At 38.8% G+C, this 12,408-nt stretch overlaps 1 protein-coding gene across 1 annotated transcript; it reads left to right on the top strand.

The window, feature by feature from the left end:
• The first annotated feature begins 595 nt into the window (after positions 1 to 595).
• rab38a (RAB38a, member RAS oncogene family) lies at positions 596 to 10,191 on the top strand. Its single transcript, XM_075474435.1, has 3 exons — positions 596 to 887; positions 5,747 to 6,027; positions 8,923 to 10,191. Exons 1-3 carry the CDS (start codon positions 686 to 688, stop codon positions 9,076 to 9,078), a joined length of 639 nt encoding a protein of 212 aa, XP_075330550.1. The 5' UTR covers positions 596 to 685; the 3' UTR covers positions 9,079 to 10,191.
• The last annotated feature ends 2,217 nt before the right edge of the window (positions 10,192 to 12,408 follow it).

Genomic DNA, 12,408 nt, shown 5'->3' with positions numbered 1-12,408 from the left:
AACAAAGACATATCAGTTTAAATTACAGGTTGCAATACAACCTTGTTCTTGCAAGTTAATATATGACAGCTATAGCTGATTAGTAAAATATACATGCAAAAGTTTGGGAAAAAGAATATTACAAAGTATTCTGTTTGTGTTTTACTTTAGATAATAATAGTTCCTCTTTATCCATGCATATACAACAAAAATGTTAGTGCATTAGTAACTAAATCCTGTAGTAAAACCCAATGATTACAGGTACTCGGTGCTTTTCATACTTAAAGTAGGTTACATCTTCTGTAAATGGGCATGAATTATAACTAAGTTTCCAAATCAGAGTGCTGTATTTTAAGCACTTTATCATTGCTACCTTAAGTGAAGTGTACAACTGTAATACTTTGTCCAACACTGCTGACAAACGAGCTTTTATCACCTTCATCCTGGAGGATTTACATAAACATTTGTTGCAATTTGCATAGCGCAGTACACAGCCGTCCCTCTCTGGCAGCAGCCCTGTGTCGGTCACAAGGTGCACACGTCGGTTCTCCACGTCCCTCTGCTGGCCAAGGCGTAGCTACCTTACTTCCCCTTCTCATTCCCAGCCCTCCACGTCTGAGCGTTGTCCCGCGTCTCTCCCCCGTTCATCCCCCAAGTCCTATCCGCACGGTGGATTCATGCTCAGCTCTCGCCCTCCTCGGTCGCCATGCAGAACAACCACCACAAGGAGCACCTCTACAAAATTCTTGTGATAGGGGACCTCGGGGTTGGTAAGACCAGTATCATCAAGCGGTACGTCCATCACAACTTCAGTCCCAATTACCGAGCCACCATCGGGGTGGACTTCGCTCTCAAAGTCCTTAACTGGGACCAGGAGACGGTGCGCCTGCAGCTGTGGGACATCGCAGGTACGGTCTAACTTTTACGCACTGCTCACATTGTATACAGAGAGGGTGAAACAGCGAGGGGCACTTAAAAATCACTTCCAAGTCGATTTCTGAAACTTTTTCACTTTGTTTGGAAGTGTGTTTACGCAAATGAATAGGCTGTATTACAAAACTGTGGAGGGTTAGTGAAGAGGTAGCCTATTTAACACACTCGGATTAAGAAACCTAAACATTTTCCTGGTTTACTGACACTCTTAGGAGTATTGTTTTTCATTTGAAGCTTAAAAGAAATCTAAAATCAAACGCTTTGGAAGTTAGTCTGCTTAATTGGTCCTTTCAGTAAAATTACCAGAAGGCTCCATTTAAAAGTTAAGTCCTGTTTCTGGGAATCTGTTATCATGAGGATAATTCTGTTTTTAATGGTTTAAATTGTGGCTCCATACTTCTGCATGTTGTATTTTAAACCGCTCAGACTCAAAATGAGCTAGAGCAGATTTTAATGACAAAGCGTTATGATAAAAACGGCCATTGTAACCATCTGCCACTGTTTCAGAACGACTGCAGCGGCTGCTCTGTTGGGCCTGAAAATGACAGTCTCCCCTCATTTAGAGCCAAACAGGAGCACAGGCTCCAGCTCAAGGCAAAATGCAAACATACCCCTAATATCATGGTTCCACTGTCATGTCAGCTGCTGGCTCCTGTTTAAGTAATTCAGAACAGTCATACACACAGTGTCTTCTGTACTGACACTTGTAGCGTAGTCATAATGTATATTATCACTTACGTTGCCTGGTCCCCTCTTCTTTGCAGTGCTGTTCTGTGCACTGGTTTCATTGTTCACCTCCATGAAATCTCCCCTTATAAATTGTGTAAGTGCATTACATGAAGCATACTGTACTGTATGCTTTTAGTAGGATTCAGATGTCATGGATCTGAGGAGTTGAGGGTTTGTTTGATTTTCTTTTTTCAAAGCCACGGTACTCAGAAATCGTAATATATTTTCTCGATAGCATGTAATGTTTTAATTGCCTTTGCCAACCACGGAATCCAGAAATAATGCAACCTTTTGACTGGGATATGCTGTTGTGTAAGATGACAAACCTGAGGGCTACAGCGGTCTCATGTCACATGAGTGTCGGCTGAGGTTTAGAAGAATCCTCTGACCTGCTGCTCTCTCCCCTCCTGTGCGCTTTCTCCAGTAAGCGCAAGCAGTCATGTGTCTCAAACTCATGTGAGGGAGATTTGAGGCCCAAGACCTTTCATACAGAAAGCTTTTATTACGAGCCAAAGAAGAGTGTCTCCGTCTGGGGAAACTGCCATAGGTCCTGTATTGCACCGTATGTGCTCCCTGCACTTGAATAAAAGTAATGGAGGCCCTTCGGTGGGAAAACCCAAATAGCTCTGACTGTTTCTGCATCATATGCTTTTTGCCATTTAGTTTGGATCAGGAATTTGAATATTTTGTCAAACTGGTCACATCCAAAATATATTTTTCAGTATGTGATTTCCCCCAGCATGACGGCAGGTCTGTGTAGGTATTGATGATGGCCTTACGTAATCTCAGGCCTCGAAACCATTAAATCACTTGCTGCTTCTCTGCATTTTCGAGGATAAACAACTCTAACCGTTCTATTTTTGTCTGCCATTTTTCTGTGTCTAGGACTCGTAGCGGAGAAAGAACTTGCTTGTCAGACATAAAAACGAAAATGAGAAAAGTTTGGGTCTTATCTTAGTGCCCCAATGTACGTTCAGCTTTTGGTGTCCTTTTTGAACACAGAATATGAAAAGATATTAACTGTTATAAACTAACTCACATTTGTTTTATTATGAACATTATCCTTATTACTAGTTTTTTGGTACTTGAAAACACTAAAAATAACTGTAATAATTGTACAAAAACATAAATTTGCAACCAGAAATGTTTCGATTTTTTTTTCAGCTATGATCAAATCATAATGTTGAAATGAGTATCATAAACACAATGTCTGTATTCTATTCTTTTAACAGCGTAATTATCATCTGGTATAATGTATCCTCCGTGTTAAGAGTTTTGCTTTTTTTTTAAATTGTTTTCTTGGTGAGTCTAACACAGTATCATTGAGCTTTATTGCTTCCACTGCAGGCCTTCTTTTTAGCAAATGAGAAATAAACCCTCCAATTTACAAATTTAGGTACATTTATTTACCACATACTGTATTATAGATAATGCACTATTTGTCAATTTAAGGATAGGAGTACTTTTTGTCTTTAATTATGATAAAATGGGAAAGTTTCATAATCAACTTTTGAGGCCATTTTTCTCCACTTATCTCCACTTTAGTTGCCCTTACTCGCCAAGCTTTTCACTTTGATTAATCTGTACCCTGAAGGGCCTCATAGTCAGATTCATGTAAGATTTTACACCTAACAACGTGGTGCAAAAAGGATTTTCCTTGTAGTTGACTACAGTGTAGTTGAGTTTTCAGATTTTTAATGAGAGCTGGCATCACCAGTGTTCAGATGCATGAAATGCATGAAAACTGCTTCATCTTAGACACCTAATACCTCATTTGCATAATTAGACATATTATTTAGATAAATATTGTTATGGAAACCATACTTGTATCAATGTCAAGAGTGAGCTGGGGAAGTTCCATGGTGATATTGACTGACTGGAAATTTTGCCACGTTTTATGTAAACTGAAGCACCTGTAAGCTGCTCGAGACAGGTCACAAGACCTTTTGTTAAATATCTTGTTTCACAACTTCTTATTCAAACAGTCTGGTTTTAGTGTTAATACAGACTGGTTTTAGTCATGACTTAGTTTTGTTCTGATTAGTCATTGATACCAAAGTGCATCAATCAAATCTGAGCAACATAGATATCAAACTGTAACTGTAATGTTGACTTTGTGTGACATCACACCTGCGCTGGTAAAAGAAAATAGAATAAGTTTTGGCCTTAAGCCTTTTTGAACTTTGTTTCTTTTCCCAATTTATTTTGTAAGTTTAGCATTTTATAGACATAATGCAATCATTTTCAAATCTTACGAACCAACATTTTGTTCACAATCGAACACATAAAGCATTTTGAATGTTGAAAGTCAGACATCTTACTGTTTTATGAAAAATATTCAGCTCCTCATGAATTTGAGAACAGCGTGTCTCAAAACAGTTGGGATGGGGGCAACAAAAGTAACTGGTATTAAAAAGAAACAGCTAGAGGATCATGTTGCAGCCAGTTAGGCTAACTGGTCAGTAACATGTTTTGGTATAAAAATAGTACCTCAGAGAGGCAGAGTCTCTCAGAAGGAAAGATGAGCAGAGGTTCTGCGATCTACAAAGAATTGCATCTTCTAATTGTGGAGCGATTTCAGAATAATCTTCCTTAATGTAAAAATGCAGAGACTTTGGATATTACACCATCCATGGTACATAATATCATCAAAAGATTCAGAGAATATTGCGACATCTCTGTTCACAAGGAACATGGCTGAAAATCAATATTGGATGCCCCTGATCTTTGGTTAGCCTGTTAGCTTGTCTGCAGTCCAGACTTTTCATCAGCTGAAAAGATTTGGAACATAAAAAGTAAAACACAAAAACAAAGACCCAGGACGGCTGAGCTGCTAGAATCTTATAATAGACAAGAATGGGAGAACATTCCTCTCCCACAGGTCCAACAACTGGTCTCAGCTCCCATTTGTTGACCGACTATTGTTAAAAGAAGAGGTGATGCAACCCAGTGGGAAACACAACCTGCCCCAACTTTTTTATTTGTGTCGCTGCCATCAAATCCAAGATCAGTTCATATTTTGAAAGAAATATCTCATTTTCAATATATATTTTTTCTGTGTTTTGTTTGCGAATGAAATGTTGGTGCACGATAATTTGCAAATAATTTGTATTCTGTTTTTATTTACATTTTACACAGCATCTAAACTTTTTTTGCAGATTGAGTTGGCCTTACACTTTACTGGCAGAGCTTTTAAAAATCATTTTCTGCTAGTGGCTGCAGAGAGACGATGAGAAATCTGTACACATCTCAGCATTATTGGTGAGAAACCTGGATACTTAAATGACCCTGTATACAGGAATGTAAATATAATAATGTGCGCTTAAACACATTGTATGTTTTGTCTGCTGTAATAGCTAGAAGTATAAAGACGTGTTTCAATGAGACAGTGCACATCTGCCATGTCCTTGAGCAAAACTGTCATCTTGCCAGCTGTTCTGCTGCTGACCCTGTGCTCTGATCCACCTGTTCTGATGAGAAACACTTCAGTGACACTCAACATTGTTTTTTTCTTACATCCTTTGTGGGGCACTGTGCTGAGTACCTTAAAAATTCAGTTTTAGTTATTTTTGGCTAGCCCATCGTGATAAAAAATGCTCACAAGCTGACATTGCGCTCGAGAAGAATTTTTAGATGGAAAGTCTGTGTGGATACAGCGTTCCAACAGGGCTTATCAAATTAATTTTACCGTCAGGAATCTTTGCAGACAATTTCACAGGCAAGCAGACACAAACACACCAAGGCGAAATCTCGTCCCCTTTCCATCCTCTCTCCATCATATTCATCTCTCTGTGCCGCTCTTTCTGTTTTTCAGTATGGACATGTACATAAATGGTGAATGAATGAGGTGAAGCCTGCAGAGAACGTATACATGGAAGCATGTATGTGACAGAAGTGTGATAAAATGAATAACTTACATGACTTATTTTGAAGAGTCTGTGCCAGTTTGCTGCTTTGTGTGTGCTGTAAATGGGAAATATACATAACATATGGAAAATATACATTTTCCAGCATGCATCAATAGAAGTATGAAAGGTTCCCACTCATTCCCAGTGGCACCAAACAACAAGCCTTCTCTTTTTGTGTTTCTGTGTGTGTCTTCCAGGTCAGGAGAGGTTTGGAAACATGACCCGTGTGTATTACCGTGAAGCCATGGGTGCCTTCATAGTGTTCGATGTGACACGGCCTGCCTCCTTTGAGGCCGTCACGAAATGGAAGGAGGACTTGGATTCCAAATTGACACTTGCCAATGGGAAACATGTAGCTACTGTGCTTTTGGCTAATAAATGTGACCAAGGTCGGGACGTGCTGACCAATAACGGAATAAAGATGGAGCAGTTCTGCCAGGAAAATGGCTTTGTGGGGTGGTTTGAGACATCTGCAAAGGTGAGAACCATCAGTGTCGCACAGGCACATATAAACACAGCAATAACATTTCCAGAAGGAAAAAATGACCAAGCCTCTATGGGAGCTTTGTAATTCAAGCCCCTGTGTCATCGAGCATGTCTGATCTGTTCAAATGTCCTTGAGAAGCAGCTGACATCGTTGACTCTGACTGACCCAGCACCTGATTGTCTTGTGTGGATGCCACAACAGAAGCACATTCAGATGGGAGAAAATCCTTTAAATGTGTTGAGTTTCACAGTCACAGTCTGTTTAGCATTTGCATATGAACAAAGTCTCAATCACAGAGCGCTGCTGCTTTCCCACAGAGAATCTCAGCAGACGTTTCCTTCTGTATTTTTTCTGGTCAGCTGCACTTGTATCAGGTGCTCTGTCATCTGGACTGGATGTCCAGGAATGTTGAGAGAATACATCAAATCAATGTTTTCCTTTCCCTGCACAAATTGTAAAGGAGAAGTTTGACAACTAGGCTGATTCTCCTCAATGTGAGACAGATGTTTTCATCAGAAACTTAAAGTTTCCACTCAAAAATATGTCAGACTCCAACTGTGAAAGTTTGTCACTTCAGAGGTGTTTTCATATTCTCTGCCCTAAAACTGACATGAAAATGTTTTCTAGGCAACCTAGATTTGCTTCGTCACAAATTCAGTTGTCATTTTTAAAATGTGGAAAAGAAAGCTAAAACCTCCAGCGAAGAGTTGTCACATTCAAGAAGTTTGCATTAGTTTTGAGAAATTTGAAAGAAAACAAAGGCTTTGTCAACCACAGCCAGTTAATATAGAAAGCTAAAGTTATGCTAGCCACATTCACCATTTTGATGAACCTGCTAGTCACTAGTTTTGATGCCAAACAGATTCCTCATCCGAGTCCAACTGAGGTTCAAACATATATGACTGAATCTCCTTTGCATTTACTTTTACGCTGATTTAACTTTTTGTTCTGTGTTCACGGATCAGTGTGGACCTCGAACAGAGATAGTAGACATGTATGCAGTTCTTGATGCGTACTGCTTTTTGACTGGTCAGCCTTACAAAATGTTTGTTGCATTTTTTTCACAGCTTTTCTCTTGTTTTTTTTTTTTCATTTTTATGCTGGAATACCATACCACGACTCAGGGGAACTTTGATCTAAGCATTCTAAATTATGTACGATGTCTGTGATTGTATATTTATGTGCACAGGTTTCAATAATAAGTGCATTTCACTCTGTCTAACCACATTTATCAGTGTTTTGTCTGAATTAGACACATAATTCTCACAGTATTGCTATGATAAACACATGAAATCAACACAATATGTCAACACAAAATTAAAGCTATCGTAAAAGCCCTGTACGACCCAAAGCTAACATGTAGACAGGAGTGGAAAATATGTAGTGAATATCTTCTGACTGGGAGGTGAGCTACACACTGACACTGCTTAAACCCTGGCTGTGCATAATCTCACAACTGAGCAGGGGTGGAAGAAAATAGACTACACGCACATTTTCCAACATCTGGGACTGTCATTCAACCAACCTGAGTTTGCCTTGTGTTAAAAACAACAAAGAGGGCTAAAACTAATTGGACTTTAAGCTACTGAAACCAAGACATTAATCCTTTCAAGGAACTGAAATGCAGTCATATGACATTTTGTAAATATCATGCACGGTTGAAGCTGGTATGTGAAAAATCCAGCAAGCTGCACCACTGATTCTGTGTACCCTTTTGTCTAAAAAAGAAAAAATGACCATACTTTTAACTTTTGTATGAATAGTGATAGTAATTGTGCCTCAAATGGTGTTTTTACAAGAGAACATTTAGTTGTCCTTGAGCTGAATGAGTTTCTAAAATCTGCATTTCTACAGAATGTTACACTGCCTAAGTTATCTGATCATATAATTAGTCCAATGTTTGATCTCAATCAGCCCTGGACATGCTCATCATGCGTTAAAGTGCAAGGAGAAGGAAGTTATGTGTGCAGAGAATAGAGAATGCTTTTTTTGTGTGTGTCTTTATTTGGACATGGAATAGTCTTAAGTTGTAAATCTAACAGTAAATTCAAGAGATGATTGAACACAGAAGGAGTGTGCATTCTTCTGAGTTCATCACAAGACACGTTCCGGTTATCTAATGCTGTTGCAGCCAAAGTTATGTGTTAGAAAAGTGTGTGTGTATGTGTGCTGGTCTTTTCCCATTGTTAAGCTCATCATGTGAGCTTCACCCAGAGTTCTGGTCCAAGTATTCCTAATCCTCTGCAAGGATGCTGTTGTGAGTATTTGTTTGGCAGTTAGCATAATTTTTTCCGGATGACTTTGGATGAATCAGTTTAAGTTTTTTAGAATAGTCTTTTAAGTCATTTGTACTTCCTCTATTCATTTATTGATTAGGGATCCAGGTTGCTATTTCTATGATTGAAATATACTTCTGTCTTCTGTTTTCCATAGGGTTGTTACAGCAGATCAATACATTATCTATTTTCTGCCAACAGTTTTAAAGATAATCAGCTATGTCAGATGTGTGTTAGGTGCATTTTTTTTCCAAAGTAAGAGTCAGATGTTAAGGCAAGGCAAATTTATTTATGCTGCACAATTCAACAACATGATTCAAAGTGCTTCACACTTTAAAGATAAAAGCAAATGGATAGAATTACTTTGGTATTAGTCACCATCCAGGACCACCAACAGCAACTGCTTATGCAAAAGTCCCATTTCCGTTTTTGCTCATGTGACGGCTGTTGAGACTTTATCCATGCTCTCAGTTTTGTTATAGTACCTCCTCTGCACAAATCTTTCTGGCTTCTTGTTCAGTGCCTCATCGCAACAACAAATTGTTTTCTAAACAATATTTTTCTTTTTTCTAATCTACTTTCCTGCCCCCCCCCCCCTTATTTTTTTCAGGAGAATATTAACATTGATGAGGCAGCCAACTGCTTGGTGAAACACATCATTGCGAGTGAGAATGACATGCTCCAATCGGACGTCTCCGACACCATCACCCCTCAGTTAGATAAGGGCAAAGGAGGGACTTGCTCTTCCTGCTTCACATCCCAGTAACAGTAACACCTGTCAGTTGGACGTCCTTTTAAATCTCGTTTCACACGACGCAGAGTTTGTGCGTGCGCAAGAGGAAGAACCATTTATTTTTGAGGAGGAGGGTACGGGTGCCAGCTCTTTTCCTGTCTGGCAGCTCGGGGCAGGCGGGTGGGTGACAGAGAGGCAGCTGGCTCAAGAAATGGATAGATTGAAACAGGGACTGAAAGAGAAACAGAGAGATGGATGCAGCTGTGTCAAAGCCAAGGTCACCCTTTTGGTGACTTCAAGTCTTGACTCTGCCACTTCAGTTACCATGGTGACACAGTTAATGAACAGATGTACAGAGAGATTGCAGCAAATCTCGGCATGTCTGTACTAAAGGTCTGTGGAGGTAATTGCCACATACAAACCAAGGTAGCAGCCTCTCTCTCTCCCTCCTGTAATCTCCAATCTATTCTTCCACTTTCGTCCTGTTTTTTCCCCCAAACTGAGAACATTTTAAGTTTCTCCACATATTTTGGATTAATTAGAAATTTTAAATTTGTTTTCTACCAGCTAACCAAAGCAACCCAGTCTCATTGTTGATAAGACCCAATCCTCATTCCAATTTAATTGTTCTTTTTAACTGGTTTCATTAAAATTCTTTATCAACATTTTTATCTCACCTATAATGTTGGCCCTAATAACACCATGTATAGAAGGTTATATGGATGAAATCAAAGAGCCTTTTCTAACAAAGGCTGTTTTATTTAATGTCTTCAATAGATATCCTTACTCTATCTTATTTATAAGTGCACTTAAAGGTGCTTTTTTTTTTCTTATTTCATCACTGAGGTATAATTAAACTCATTACCATGGCAACATATCGAAAATTCTATGATAAACATGAATGTGTACAAAAGTAAAAGCTGTTTTAAAGCAAAGACCATGTCTGTTTTAATTCAGTGGTTTTTATATTCAATTTCTATTCCACTGTGAAAGATTTGTAACATTTGTAATTTTGGGATAAATGCAAATATGTATACAGCTATGTATATATTATATAGAGTGAACTAAGACAGATTGTAGAACCAAAGATGTATCCGGTTTTCAAAATGTTCATATGAATAAAAGCTTTACTGGCTTGATGACTGACATGTCTGTTTGTTAATGATTTACGCTACGTTATTATGTAGTAAACCCATACATGTGTTTCCAATTTTAACATAATTAATGTAACTGATAACTAGGGACATATGACCATGGATACGTGCTGAACAAATATAAAATATCATGTTACATTTTTGACGCATTTTGACAAATGACGTGGACCGTTGTGGCTCGGGATGCACTGATATTGGCCGAACATCGATGTTGCCCGGTTTTCAGCTTGTTGACTGCAAACAGCTCATCAGCTAATAAAATAATCAACCAGTGGCTGGTGTTGAAATGTATTCATTGTGTCCTAGTTGTGCCATATTGACTTTGCTCTGAAATGGACAAGATTTATCTACATTAAATTTTATCGAGCCATGTAAGCCCTGTGTAAAAGTTTAAGATTGAACTATAGGTAAGTGGACAACCAGCCAATAGATGGCACTCAGGTGCTGCCCTCAGTTGAAGGTTTTTGTCTGTCAGTAACACCATTAGTTATTGTTGGAGATAATTGGTGCAGTAGCTTCCTGCCTCTGCCTGTGTCTAAACAGATCTTTTATTGAATTTACCCAGTTAGTGGAGTGCTGGATTTATCCATATCCTGCAGTCTGATGTGACAAGACTCACACAGCAGCAGCTTAGAGATTTTTGTCTATACTGTCAACAGCAAATGGGAAACCCAAGATGTCAGCCTCCTTCAGAATTATGAGAATATTTCAAGACAATTTTGATTTAGAAACTATAAGAGACTGACTGGATCAGTAGTCTGTCTTAAACAGACAGCAAGGAAGGATCAGTGTTAACTGGAAAAATGTTACATGGAACATGTTCAATGCATATTGATTACACCATAGATCGTGCACAAGTAACATGAGCAGTTTTGCTGAGGCTGAAATCAGCACAGAAACAAATCAGGTCACGTGAGGTTCCTGTGAGCTTGTACAATCTGACTCAAGATGTATTGCAAACGGATGACTCCAGAGGCCATAACAAAAAAAAGAAGAAAGAATTGGAGATGCTTTTATGATGGAATAGTTTCTCAAACTCCAGAACCCTGAGCTTTGCAGGTGGAAAAAAGGCTGGAACCAGGCTTGATTCAGAAAGTACACCAATGAATACATCAGAGGAATGTAAACATGAGAACTGGGAAAGCTAGGGAATGAACCACCAAGCCTACTATTGGTGAACAACCGCTCGGGGCCACAGCTGCCTCTATGGAAGGAAGAAATCTGCTTCATCACGCGCTGGAAGAAACAGGGTCTTGTGAAAAAAAGTACACCCTCTTTCATTTCCAAGGTTTTATATATATGAGGGCATAAAAATCTTCTGGTCCTCACCGGGTTTTAAAATGCCGTAAACACAACCATGTAATGGCATTGATATAACAAATGCTAAGCTAAAAATGCAGAAGCAGTGTGTGAAAAACCAAGTACACTCCATGATTCAACAGCTTGTAAAGTCACTTTTAGCAGCAATAACTCGAGGTAATCGTTTTCTGTATAACATGATCGGTCTCTTACAACACTGTGGAGAGATTTCTGGCACAGTTTTCTTTATAACATTTCTTGAGGTTTGTGGCCATTTATCTGTACACAGCTTTCTCTCTTAAAGCTACAGCATTTCATTAAAGTGACGTTTGGACTTTGACTGGTTCATCGCAACACCTTGATTATTTTCTTTTTCAGTCATTCAGGGGCCCGTTGCACAAAAGTAGGATAAGGGATTAAGCCGGGATATGTTGGCTATCCTGGATCAACTTATCCGTGATCCAGTTGCACAAAAGTGAGATAGAGGGAAGTGGGATATGTTCAGACCTAAGTTACCATGGAGATTTATTCTGTGAAGCTAGCCTGCTCCAGACCAGGCTAAATTCCAGGATCTATTTAATCTCATTCCTTATCTCAGTCAGCGGTCGCCACAAATGGAAACCAATATTCATTCCACTGCCTAGAACATATTGTTAAAACATTTAACTATACCCACTATCATTATTGAAACATTTGTGATCATTAATTACAATCATTTTAGATAACTGATGATTTTAGATGAACCACTAGATAATTTAGTTTCCCACAGACTACACATAAAGTACATCACCATATAAATATAAATACACATTAGAGTGTACCATGATGTTCCTTTATTGAACAAGGATGAATCAAAGCAAGTAAACCATCAGCTCCTTTCAAAACTGAAGTCACACAGTGCTCTACAAGA

Source organism: Odontesthes bonariensis, chromosome 9, assembly GCF_027942865.1.
Source record: "Odontesthes bonariensis isolate fOdoBon6 chromosome 9, fOdoBon6.hap1, whole genome shotgun sequence".
Lineage (NCBI taxonomy): Eukaryota > Metazoa > Chordata > Actinopteri > Atheriniformes > Atherinopsidae > Odontesthes > Odontesthes bonariensis.
This window is presented reverse-complemented; position numbering and strand designations above follow the sequence as displayed.

What these genes read in the sequence shown, in the direction of transcription:
- rab38a (XM_075474435.1), top strand. Translation starts at nt 686, where the DNA reads ATGCAGAACAACCACCACAAGGAGCACCTCTACAAAATTCTTGTGATA. An exon ending in GCAGCTGTGGGACATCGCAG is followed by an intron (nt 888 to 5,746) that starts GTACGGTCTAAC and finishes TGTGTCTTCCAG; the next exon opens with GTCAGGAGAGGTTTGGAAAC. An exon ending in GGTTTGAGACATCTGCAAAG is followed by an intron (nt 6,028 to 8,922) that starts GTGAGAACCATC and finishes TATTTTTTTCAG; the next exon opens with GAGAATATTAACATTGATGA.